Source organism: Pisolithus orientalis (genome assembly GCF_024613125.1).
Source record: "Pisolithus orientalis strain OTSU chromosome Unknown F5J12scaffold_5, whole genome shotgun sequence".
NCBI classification, from domain to species: Eukaryota; Fungi; Basidiomycota; class Agaricomycetes; order Boletales; family Pisolithaceae; genus Pisolithus; species Pisolithus orientalis.
This window is the reverse complement of record NW_026260786.1, coordinates 1,113,143-1,125,395: the sequence shown is the minus strand read 5'-3', so window position 1 is coordinate 1,125,395 and position 12,253 is coordinate 1,113,143. Positions and strand designations below refer to the sequence as shown.

The following is a 12,253-nucleotide window of genomic DNA, read 5'->3' as shown; positions in this document are numbered from 1 at the left end:
GCCAGGCAATACGTCAAGGTTCACGGCATTGGAACATTAACCTGTCCATGAATTCAAACCGGGAGTTTCGGCGTGGCTGAAGTGCACTTCATCGTGCATGTGTTCGACGAACATACGAACCGGAGAGGACGGAACTTCTCCAGGGAATTCTGCAGGTCACTTCTGCATGGAATATTCTCCGACTTGCCGACGAGAACATAGCCCGAGCCTGCCAACGAAGGTGAGCGTATAGAATTTGGGCTGTGCTTTCCACGGAAAGAGGGGGGGGGGGTATGGTGGCTTGCAAATGGCATTTCCTGGCAGCCCCCTTGGAGGGCTCTGCACCGCTTTCGGTCGCAGGATCACGTGACGTCGCTCGTGTCAACGTTCCATTGTCGATTCCAATCGTTCACACAGGTTGCACACTGGTGATCGGTGGCTCTGCATGAAGTGTCGCTGTATCGCCGACGCATGCTTTGGAGCCTGTCGAAGAGGCTTTCCAGGCCAGAAAAGAATTTTTCTCATAACCCACTCGTCGGTCATACCACTTGGGCGTGGGCGTTGGCCAGCTAAACACGCGTTTCCAACGTGCATTCCCGCATTTGTCAGAGCCTGCCAACGACTCCCCGTAAATAGATAGGCCAACCACGGATTTGTAAACAACGGGTCAAAGACCGAGTGGACCCACCCATTACGGCACGCAGGTCAATGATGGTTGGGCGATTGGCTTGTTGCCAACAAGCCACGGCTGCAGCTCCGTATCCGTGCCCCATCACGGTCGCTGTTCTCTCCCATCAGGGACGGACACATCCGCACTCCATTGCCATCATGTCACCTATGCACATTCACAACCCTTATGTGATAATAGTGTTACCACATCATGATACGCTCACTGTTAGTCCTCGTCTTCACTTCCATACTCAGCTAGCCCCAGTCCCGTGGTGCTTCGATTTGGCCGCGAATTGATCGGCGCGGATGTGTTGCTACCATGTTGTCGTTTTATTTCAGCAAAATATTTCAAGCCCTCCAAGGTATCAGCGGAGAGAAGGCCTTGAGGTTTCGGGGATTCGGAAGGTTGCACATCTGGTGGCGTAAAGTCTAGTCTTCTCCGTTTAACCATGGGCCCGTCTTCGAAAACCTCGCCGTGTGCCTCCACAACCTCGCCTTCGTCATCTAGCGTATCTCCCTCTTCGAGGGCTCTGACAGCCCGCATCGCCTGAACTATACGGGGATCCATGCGCGCCTTGACGGCCTCCTGGCCTTGCTCCTCCAACCATCGTTTCTCCTGTTCCTTCGATACAGGATTGGGATCTTCTGTCGCCCATCTCACATTCAAGATTTCATCATTGTCCAAGGATTGGCACGCCATGGCCTCCTTGGCAAACTGAGCGTGCAACTCGGACTTGTATGTCACGAAAGCGACGCTCCGGTACTGCAGGACACGTACTTTGAACGGGATGTTAACAAGTCATCGCTTGGAGGAGAACACGGAAGGTACTTGCTCTTTTCAATCTCCCCCCACTCTTTGAAGTGTCGAATCACTATCTCCTCCGTTTCAGGGCCAGGTCCTGTCTCTTTGATCCGGCCAATGTACAAGGTGCGGTTTTGCCGGTTGAAACTGCCAACACCACCCATATCGTCCCGGTAGTCTGCAAACTTCTCTCGTGCGAAACAATCCTTCGAACTATCAGGCAAAGCGTTGTCGGGGTCCGGCAGTGTGTGCAAATAGTTGCACTCCCAGCCATACGGACAGCACCCACGAGAGAAAAAGAGACAGCAGTATTTATTCCCGGTAGTGTTTGCTCTAGTGAGGCCGCTGTCCTTCTTGATGTTACATCGCGTCTGCGACTTGACTTTGCTGTAATTACGGTGGCGTCAGATTGTGCCTTGTCCACTACCGTAGAGATACTCACTTGGAGTAGTTATCCTCGCGATCACCACCAGCCCATTTATTGTACCAAATGTCTGTTGAGAATGGTCAGGACGTTGTCATGCGCCGGATTTGTGATGACACCCACTGTACTCCTTCCCGGTCTGTGGTGTCTCCTTTCTCTCGACCTCACCAGGTTTAACCTGTTTCCGTGCTGGCTTCAGGGGCTTCTTCGTCGGTTTCGGTTTGGCGATCGTCACCGTCGAGGTTTCATTCGTGCTCATGATTGCGACCACTGTACACAATCTAGTCACTTGCAGTGGTCTAGTCGGACATCACGTGACCTTCCCGTAAACCGAATTGACGGGCCGGGTCACTGAGTGCGCCATCAACCCTGGTACCCCGATGCATCCAACTTGACGTCTCTTTCACTGCACTGCTCAAGTGAACCTGTAACAACTATGGCCCGCCACCCATCCTTATTATCATCTTGCACACCTAGTAAAGTTTCCGCGGCAGAGGTTACAATCGGTCATGTGTGAGTACTTTATTACGTCTCCTTGAGAACCCATCTGTTCAGCCTCCCTATTGCCTCGGGTCATTTCAGCCAACTGCGTGATCTCGTCATTTGCCCACAGGAACCAGGTGTTCTCAACTATGTACAGAACTCCTCTATCGTAGAACACGATCTCTACGCGCCAGACTCGGTGAGTTGTCACTTCGCTTTCCCTACGCCCTATTGCCCACGCCCTTGCCATCGCGCCACAGTCCCCGCGGACAATTGCAGATCTGACATTCACTCCAAACACTCTGGCATCCCTCCATGTGCCCGGAACGGACAAGATCCTGCTGGCTGCTGGTGGCCAGGATGCGGAAATTCACCTTTCACTCCACAACCGATCCTCGCGATGCGAACGGCGAGACGACCATTCATCAAGACTACGTTGTAATTATCATATCTGGAAGTACTTTATAAAACTTTCTGGGTCGATTAACAACTCTGTCCTGCTGAGCTCTCTCAGCTTAACGAGGTCCAATGAAAGCAGCGTTGAGCCCAGACTTGCCGTCAGTAACAACGACTGGAAGGTCAAGTTTTACGACATTCCTATCCGCGAAGACTCTGCGCCGAAAGAGATGCGGCCTTGTGGCCTGTTGAAGCTAGAAGAGCCGGTTAATCATTGTGAGTCTGCCACACCTGGTCAAGATTGAGTTTGGCGAGGCTGACTGGCGTGTGAAGCATCTATATCTCCTGATGGGAGAACTCTCCTGTCCGTCGGGGATTCGCCCCGGATTTATTTGCACCAGCTTACAGGTGGTGCACGCATCACCTTCAATCCCATCGTCACTCTCAATGTCCCACCCCCCGACACACGGCTGTATTCGGCATCACTTGCAGCCTCTTTTTCAACAGCGTTCTCCGCAGACGGAATGAAGTTCGCTGTTGCATCTCAAGAGGGCGTAGTCGCCGTCTGGGACGTACGAAGCACGAAGCCTATGAAAGTCATACAAACTGACAAAACACGGTCGCCAACCGGACAGCATGGGAATGGCGAGTCAAGTAGTTGGCTTAGCGACGACCCAAATGACTGGACGAGGGGAGGTTCAAGAGCCCCCGGGTGGGGGGCCCGAAATGTCAAGTTCGGCTCGGGTGGCACAAATGGTCGCCCGGGGAAAGAGTTGATGACGTTCACAGAGGTGGGTACATTTCTGTCCCTGTTTCGTTGCACCTTCTCACGGCCTATCATTGACACAGCACACAAATCTTCTGCATGTGTTCGATGCGCGAACCTTCGAACAGGAAGAAACCGTCCGTGTTCCTGGGGTTTCCAGGCGGAAAACAGTGTCACCTCGGTTACTGTTCAGTCCCTCTGCTTACTTGGATCCGAGACCGCAACGGCGCCCTATGCCGTCTCCACACATGACACGTGCAGTGGGCGAATTTTTCGGAGGGGTCTTTCCGGACAATGATCCCATTCCCTCGTGGCGCCCCCCACGACGCGAGTTCCGTCGTGGAGATGGAATGGAGGATGAACATGACCACAGCGTTTTCCCCGTAATCCGCGGCCGCCATAACACACGGACTCATATTATGGAGAGGATTTCACCGCCTGGTGGTTGGAGAGTCGATGGACATGAGCTCAGATATAGTGATGGCGACGTCGCTCCGGAGGACGTTGAGATGGACGTGGACGAGATGGAGGGGGACTGCATTTCTTCACGTGGACCATCGCGATCATCTTCACCCCCTCCATCGATTCATCTTCCGGTCCAGCCTTCTCCCTCCCCGACACGTAGCACTACGGGTGGTCGTCATACGAGTTCACGACCTTCTTCCCATCCTCGTCGCAGGACCATCACCCGAGAGGATGCCATTTTCGATCCAACCCCAACACAGGATTATGACTATGACATCGCAGGGACATGCTTCGACCCGGATGGTGGGTTTATCTATGTGGCTGCTACGGACAGTGTATCAGAATGGGCAGTAAGGGGGGCAAACAAGCGGTGGTGGGGCGGTTCAGAGTGGATCTGAGCTGTGCATTCAAGCGATATTTCGGTTTCATTGTGCTTTCGTGTTATTGCAGGACATTTCTCATCGACACCTTCCGCCAGGATTCCACAAGTCAATTCGTTCTGTACTTTTACATACATGCATATCCTAAATTTTGCGCGTTGTAGCTCATTTCACTGCAGTTGCCTTATCTTGAGGTGATTTGGTTGCCCCCTTCTTGCAATGATTGAGATCTGATGGGTCCGTTCGCATTCGGACGATCCCTACAATTCTTTGTTCCACTTCTAGGGGTGCATTTGGACCCGAACCATACAAGGTTCTGGAGGGCTCCATATATGTATATCTCCGGAAGTCACGTTTCATTTCAGAGCCCTCCATGAAGAATTGCGCGCGACCCTGACCCTGACGGGCCCCACCAGGCGTCACTCTTCAATTTTGTCTTAGAGCCCTCCAGGAAGAACGGCGCACAACCCAGACGGGCCTCGCCTTCTTCAATCTTACCTTCTGGTCTAGTACCCTAATGGAGAAACTGCGGGGTACAAAAAGGTGCCATGTGTATATATGAGTTATGACGCCACGACCCTGCGCGGTCCGATTTCATTTTACATATGGGTGCATGTACTGTACACGCAATGCGACAGAAGTGCAGACGAAAACACGTCGAATGCAGTGCAGCGTGGGGATTTGACCCTGGCAGAGGCTGTGAAGAGCGTTCTAATAGAGAATATTCGGCACTTGGTTTGAACGTTAATTCAGTATACGTCAGTATGTGCCGCCTAGAAGGTCAGTACTTTTGCTTGCCAAGCTGTGGAGGGCTATGGCTGCTGACCGGACCGTGCGGCCCTACAATATTATCTAGAACTCGTTCGTCCGATAGGAAATCTCACATGACTGCGTGGGTGACCTAAAACTCGGTGTGGAATGTGGCAGGAACTGGAGCTTTGTGTTATGTGGCGCATTTGTGCCGACGAAGTAAAATAGCATAACCTAACTGCATGTTGGCGTGTCCAACTCCAAAACGTACACATTCTCAGACCGCGGAGAACTCGCCACGACTAAGTACGTTTGAAGTTTTCATTACGCGTGACCCGGAAGCACAAGAACGTTGAGAATTCCATCAGGTGCAGCCTATTTCCGATAGGGTGTATCATTGTAAGTATTTTTGCGGTGCGCTTACGGTTGGCGATGATGTTCAAGCGTGGAATGGTCGATAGCTTGCACATTTTACCAGATCTACAAACGTCACTGCAAAGACATAAACGACCGCAAAAGGAAGCCATCATCGAAAATGTTGTTGATAGATTAGATGCATTTCCGCACGTTGGTGATTGTCACTCGACAAATGCTCGATATTAGTGGGTGGGTCGCACTCTTCATGCTCTTTTCTCAATAGAAGCGACTCCATCTAGACGACAGCAGTACAGCCCCCCCGAGAGCACCAGGATGAAAAAATTTGTTGGTTGCCCAGAAATTGATGGCCCAAAGATCTCGAATACCATTGATCTCGATCAGCGCCCAGCCGTCCTGGTTACCTTTGTCCGTCGCGCTGCCATGCAGCGCATGCTCGCCCACCCTCGGCACACCTTCAACACGACAGTTCCTGCAGTTGAAAGCGTTATTCACCCTCGACGGGCACGCAGAAGAATTATCACTGATGATCAACATGATCCCTTTGAGATATACTCCCTTCAGTGGCTAGACTTGAGACTACACATCACATACTAAACCTAGAATGAGGACTAATGTCCATCGACAAAACGAATGAAGGCATGCCCTCAATATTGGCCCCATATGATGGGGCCACCTTCGATCCCCTCTCCTGTGCCCTCTAATGCTGAATTGATTCCCGAGCTCGACTGGACATCAGTAGTCTTTGTAATGTCCTAGAATTGACTTGGTCTAAAAATATTTGACGAAAATCCTAAACGAGGCGTAATACGCTACCTCACACGAAATATACACCCTTCTTGACCTAAATTTGACCGCCCCGCCACTTAGCGGTGTATCGTAGAACGTCTCTCGATTGGCTTGCTTATATAAGTAATATTTCCGTGTAATAACCGACTGTACAAGGAAACTATCAGGGAAAAACTTGATGATAAGATTAGACGCGATGTTTCTGCACAAAAGCCTCCGTTGGACTCGACGCCAAACACCCGATGTTAGTGAGCGGGTCGCACCTTTCACGCTCGTCCTGTCGATCTGCATTTCTCAGGGCTTTCTCAAATGCAGCGACTCCTTCACCTATACGCAGCCTCTCGCGTATCGCCCATGGCGTGGCTTTAAATCGCTTGTACCACTTGCCTTGCCTTGACATTAGGGCACGCGTGTGTTTGCGCACTTTCAGTTCCTGCAATGCAAGGTGGAACTCTCCGGGTAACACGAAGGCGGAAAAGCCCCCAGAATCCGCTCAGAGCACCCAGGCGACGACAGCCAAGACCTCTCCCCGGGAGCAACGGAGGAAAGACTGGATGGTCGTCCAGAAATTGATGGAGAACGTTTGGCCCAAGAATGATTGGAGCACTCGGGGGAGAGTGATCCTCGGTTTCGCCTTGCTCATTTCTGCTAAGGTTTGGACGTCATCCTCCCTCAAGCTATGCAAGGCCCTCATCAATGGTCAAAGGTGTTGAACGTACAAGTTCCGCAACTGTTTAAGCACATCATTGATGTCCTCAACATCGACGCGGGAACCCAAAGTACTGTCTGGGTTGTGGCCGGCTCGCTCATACTTGGATGTATGCCAATAAACATGAAACTCTTCATTGGATACTGACAACTTATCCTAGATGGGGCTGCACGCGTCGGAGCAACGTTGTTTGGGGAGCTCTTGAGCGCCGTATTCGCTAATATTGGCCAGCGCGCTATCCGCAAGGTCGCTCGGGAAACGTTCGAACACTTGTTAAATCTAGATCTCAAGTTCCATTTGTCTCGTCAAACTGGCGGACTGACGCGCGCCATCGATCGTGGAACAAAGTCTGGATCATATCCCACATTTCCTGAATTACTCTCCTCACACTTGCATATATTAGGGGAATTTCTTTCATGCTACAAGCCATCCTATTTCGGATTGTTCCAACTGCCTTCGAAATATCTATGGTTTGCGGCATCCTGGTATCTTCATGTCCTGTGTTACTCATCGGTAGTGACTAACCATTGTCCTCAAGAGCTACAAGTTTGGCTGGGACTTTGCTGCGATCACCTTGACAACATTGGCCGCTTACACCTGGTTCACTGTGCGGACAACTTCGTGGAGGTGACGGAAATCTACAAGCTGGAAAGGTTCTTATTCTCATTCTTTCATAGGACCCAGTTTCGACGTGATGCAAATAAGGCGGACAACAAGGCCGCAGCCGTTGGCATCGATTCCTTGATAAACTATGAAGCTGTCAAAGTAAGCCCGTTGGAGCGGTCTGATCAATTCTTTAGTTTACCCGACTCTCTGAAGCACTTTAATAATGAGAAGTATGAGGTTACTCAGTATGACAAATACCTCAAGCAATACGAAAACTCCTCAGTCAAGATCACCACGTCATTAGCGTATCTAAATTCCGGGCAGAACATCATATTCTCGACCGCACTCACCACCACGATGTTCCTAGCAGCCCAGGGGGTATTGAATGGTCCTCACTCTTCTCTGCTAGTTTAATCTGGCATTGACTTGGTGATACACAGGTACTATGACAGTTGGTGACCTTGTGATGGCGAACCAACTCATTTTCCAATTATCGCTGCCCCTCAACTTCCTTGGTTCTATCTACCGGGAAATACGTCAAAATTTGTTGGACATGGAAGCGTTGTTCAATCTACAAACGGAGAATGTGCCCGTCAAGGTAACCATGTAATTGCCCGCCACTAGTATTGTTGACGACGAAGGTTTATTCAGGATAAACCCGGAGCTCGACCACTGGCTTTGAAAGGTGGTTCAATCCGATTCGAGAATGTCACGTTTGGTTACCATCCTGATCGCCCAATCTTTCGCAACCTTTCCTTCACTGTACCTGCTGGCAGGAAAGTGGCCATCGTCGGTCCTTCTGGTAGTGGAAAGTCGACTGTTTTCCGAGTTCTCTTCCGGTTCTACGATCCCTGGTCAGGGCGAATTTTGATCGACGGTCAAGACATCCAAGATATCCAATCAGAGAGCTTAAGGCGGTCTGTAGGCGTCGTTCCACAGGACACGCCACTTTTCCATTCGGACATCATGCACAATATCCGATACGGTCGTCTTGATGCAACAGACGAGGAAGTGAAGGCAGCAGCCATGAAAGCGAGTGTGCATAGTACTATAATGAGCCTGCCAGATGGATACAAGACAACCGTTGGTGAACGCGGACTCATGATATCAGGAGGGGAAAAGCAACGACTGGCTATTGCCAGAGTGTTGCTTAAGAATCCTCCAATCTTGTTCTTTGATGAAGCTGTACGCCCCTTCCCTCATCTTGCGCTTAGAGGGGTGGATTTCTGAACTTACTACTACAGACTTCTGCCCTCGATGCCCAAACCGAGTCAGAGATCATGCGCAGTATCAATAACATCCTGCTGGATAGTGCTCGGACGAGTATATTCATCGCGCATAGGCTGCGTACCATCGTAGAAGCTGGTAAGCCGGCGTTGAGTATGTCTGGTAGGTACGATGGGACTGACACCACTCATTTCCCAGATCTTATCATTGTCTTGAAAGACGGTCAAGTTGTGGAGCAGGGCACACACGAAGAACTGTTGCGTTCTGGTGGCCTGTATCACGATATGTGGTTACAGCAAGCCTTAGACAGTTCCCCAGAGGCTACGAACCCGTCGCAGCCATGAGTATCTTGTTTACTGAGATAAAATGAGTAGACTATTTGATTTCAAGTAAAGTGAGTTTACGACCCATGCATCCGGTGACCTCGGTGAATTTCCGATTGTTCACCATGGTACTCTCAATCCAATCGCCCACGTAACCAGCTCAACAATCCCTTCGTCCCTTCACGCTCCCACACTTTCCTTTGCGGAATCCTGAAACTGTTGTAAAGTGTTGAGATAGGTTACTCAGCCGGATTAAGGGAAAAGACTTACACGTTCCCATCAACCAGGAATACGTCTAACGGCAATAGCCCTAGTTCCGGCGGTAGTTTGGAAATCTCATTATCCCTCAAGTCGAGTTCCTCGAGTTTCCAATCAGACAACACACGATGACCTTTGAAAACTTCCGCGAGTTCCTGGAATCCATCAAGATCTGTGATGCGGTTTCCCCTTAAACGCAGGTGTCTCAAGCCCTTACGAGCAGGCGTATCTTGGGTAGATGCCATGATCAGCCCTGCGAGCACATCCTTCCGGAGGGCTGAGGACGTGAGGAAGTTGTATGTCAGATCAAGAGTCCCTAGGCCTGGAAATAACCTCGTGAGCAAGGGCAATAGTGCCTCCGTTGACTTCGGCGGTGTCGAAAGGCACCCTTCTCCTTGGCGCGCCACCGCAACTGTGTCACCGAGACCACAGCCATCGAGTACGAGTTCCTCCAGGGCAGGTAGTAATGGGACACTCGATTCACTGGTGAGAGATGGTAGGGCAACGCTCAAGTCCAACTTCCTGCTGCTCAACACGAGAATCTGCAAGGTGTGTGCGAACGGTTGAGATGAGATGAGTGCTAGTGGAAGGGTAGCCGTCGGCAGAGCGATGTCGATCTTTCCCTTAGATAGTGACGGACCCGATGTAGAAGCGGCCAGAGAGAACGAACGTGTGTGAGATCTTGTCGGAGGGGCCAGAGGAGGAAGGGTCAGGGTCTGCGTTGCACCGTTGAAGTACTGCATGTTGCTGAGGTTGACAATCGAAGATTGGAAGGTGCTGGAGCTTGAAGCAGAAGAACACTGGGAGCTGGCCAGCGAGTCACCTTTCTGTTCTGGCTGGGAGGTGGTATTCTCCGAGAACGCTGGGCGCGCTGTCCTGGTAGGTCGGCGTCTACCCTCCGCGAATAAATCTGCCCCTTGTTCGGTCTCCTGGGCATCTTTCACGTGTTCCTGTGGTGATTGGGTCTCCTCGGGCAGGCTGTCAGTCCAGTGGGAAGCCTGAGATCTCCCACTCCTATGTCTCGCCCGCCTCTCTGCCTCGACCTCCCAAGGTTCCTTGACCACCTTCTTACCCACAGCAACCATAAGGGTGCCCTCAGGTGGCTTGTCCTTCGTAAAGTCAAACAGGAAGGTCTGCTTAAGTCCAGAAAGGGCTTGCTGTACAGCACCGGCAGTCGCTTGGGTTTCCTCTAAGTCCAGTATACCCAACGCAGGGAATACTTGGATCTCATCCCCGCCGGTTAGAGAGGGAGGAAAAGCATCATCTGTTATGGCGGCGTACGAAAACCTCAACTCCTTTAGTTGCTTGAGCGACCCTAGCGTGCGCAGGAGGGAGGCAGGACTCTGCGTTCCCTAATGAAATGGGGTTCGAAGATAGATCGAACTTGGTCAGAGCAGACGGGAGGTTATTGTGATCAATGGTAGAGGCCATGAGCTTGTTAAACGAAACATCCAGGTGCGACAATCGAGGCAAGGGTGTCGTTGCACGCGTAATTACAGGTCCGAAGAAACCTCCCGAGCTCCATGTGTCGCCGCCCTTCACAGAACGAGAAGTACCATCTCCAAAAGGTTCGCCAAAAGGCAGGGAAGTCAGAGCATTATGCGACAGGTTTAAGTGAGAAAGGGTGGGTAGTGTCCAGATATTATGGGGAAGCGACGTTAACGAGTTATGGGAGAGATCTAGTGTAGTTAAGGCTGTCAAATCGGCGAACGTGTCAGGTAGACTTGATATCTTGTTTTGATGCAACTGCAGCCATTGCGCGCTTCAGCTGGACCACGAAACAAATAAGAAAAACATGCGTACGTCGACGACTTTCAAGGATCCGAAAAGGGATATCTCGTGTTGGATCTCGACAATCACATTGCACCACGCTTTCAGCACTTGCAAGTCCTGTGCTTCGAACCAGGCCGGACCACCATGCTGCGTGGGGCGCTTGCTTGAGGACTCGGCAGAGGTGATCGGGGGCTCTTGGACAACCGACTTGAGTGGGTCCGGTGTAATTCCTAGATGAATCTCAAATAGTGCAGACGGGAGACACGGTAAGGAACGTGAGGCGAGGTTCAGAGAACCTATGGCATGACCCTTATTCGATGAGTTCTTTTGAGAGACACAAAGCTCGGCTGGCACACCTGTACTGCGAGCGCGTTCTATGGTCTCCTTGACGGACCAGCGGCCGAGCTCAAGAGCATCGTCCTCCTGTTTCTGAGCCGAAAGGGGCTCAGGAATGGCGTCCGCAAGATCTTCGAAGGGGTTCAAGTTCGCGCTGCTGGAAATACTTTTTACTGCCGCCTTCTTTGCTTCCGCGCGCTTAAGTGCAATAGCCTCCTTGATGCTAAGGGCGGGTGCCTTTGGTACTGGGATTTCTTCTTCAGGAGACGCTCGACGAATCGACTTCGAAGGAGATTTAGGGATCGACTTAGTTCGCACGCGAGGTGTCGGGGCTGGAGAGCTTGTACCACTAGTTGGCGGTTTGGAAGGGGAGGATGCACGGGAGTGTGAAGTGGTTGCAGTCAGCGTTGTTTTGACTGCAGGGCGAGCCTGAGATCGACGCGTCGATGTCTGAGGGATGCGGGACATCTTTTGCGGTATAGTACTAGTAGGACAGGGTAGAAAAGTAACAGGAAAGTCTGCGTTGTAATAACAACACGCGAGACTTATTATTACATAGTGTGTAGTTGACAAGCTGGTTGTCCTCCTCGCTTAATGGGTCAAAATTATGTCAATTTATTCCAGAAAATTTGACAGGTAGGCCGCTGACTAAGCGGAGGGTGTGCATGCGAGAAAGTGAGGAACCCTCGCCTGTTCGTCGGTACTCAATTCAATGCTACTGAAAGACACTGTGCGTAGGCCAT

General features: G+C 51.1%; 4 protein-coding genes across 4 annotated transcripts; 2 read left to right on the top strand and 2 right to left on the bottom strand.

Annotated features, from left to right (window-relative positions):
* Window positions 1-402: 402 nt before the first annotated feature.
* F5J12DRAFT_810780 (uncharacterized protein) lies at window positions 403-2,159 on the bottom strand. Its single transcript, XM_051744808.1, has 4 exons — window positions 1,998-2,159; window positions 1,893-1,944; window positions 1,482-1,837; window positions 403-1,425 (listed from the first exon to the last, which is right to left on the bottom strand). The coding sequence occupies exons 1-4, from the start codon at window positions 2,131-2,133 to the stop codon at window positions 875-877; spliced, it is 1,095 nt and encodes a 364-aa protein (XP_051603166.1). The 5' UTR covers window positions 2,134-2,159; the 3' UTR covers window positions 403-874.
* An 80-nt stretch (window positions 2,160-2,239) lies between these two features.
* On the top strand, window positions 2,240-4,606 carry F5J12DRAFT_810777 (uncharacterized protein). Its single transcript, XM_051744807.1, has 5 exons — window positions 2,240-2,387; window positions 2,457-2,556; window positions 2,618-3,029; window positions 3,087-3,544; window positions 3,603-4,606. The coding sequence occupies exons 1-5, from the start codon at window positions 2,311-2,313 to the stop codon at window positions 4,380-4,382; spliced, it is 1,827 nt and encodes a 608-aa protein (XP_051603165.1). The 5' UTR covers window positions 2,240-2,310; the 3' UTR covers window positions 4,383-4,606.
* A 1,890-nt stretch (window positions 4,607-6,496) lies between these two features.
* F5J12DRAFT_450396 (P-loop containing nucleoside triphosphate hydrolase protein) lies at window positions 6,497-9,384 on the top strand. The gene is made up of 10 exons (XM_051739491.1): window positions 6,497-6,931; window positions 6,985-7,096; window positions 7,148-7,334; window positions 7,391-7,472; window positions 7,526-7,614; window positions 7,665-7,981; window positions 8,034-8,191; window positions 8,245-8,778; window positions 8,838-8,958; window positions 9,019-9,384. Exons 1-10 carry the CDS (start codon window positions 6,521-6,523, stop codon window positions 9,162-9,164), a joined length of 2,157 nt encoding a protein of 718 aa, XP_051603164.1. The 5' UTR covers window positions 6,497-6,520; the 3' UTR covers window positions 9,165-9,384.
* F5J12DRAFT_925694 (uncharacterized protein) lies at window positions 9,278-11,978 on the bottom strand (the record flags this gene model as incomplete). Its single annotated transcript, XM_051749369.1, has 5 exons — window positions 9,278-9,359; window positions 9,414-10,753; window positions 10,899-11,147; window positions 11,205-11,470; window positions 11,531-11,978. The coding sequence occupies 5 exons, from the start codon at window positions 11,976-11,978 to the stop codon at window positions 9,278-9,280; spliced, it is 2,385 nt and encodes a 794-aa protein (XP_051603163.1).
* Between the last annotated feature and the right edge of the window lie 275 nt (window positions 11,979-12,253).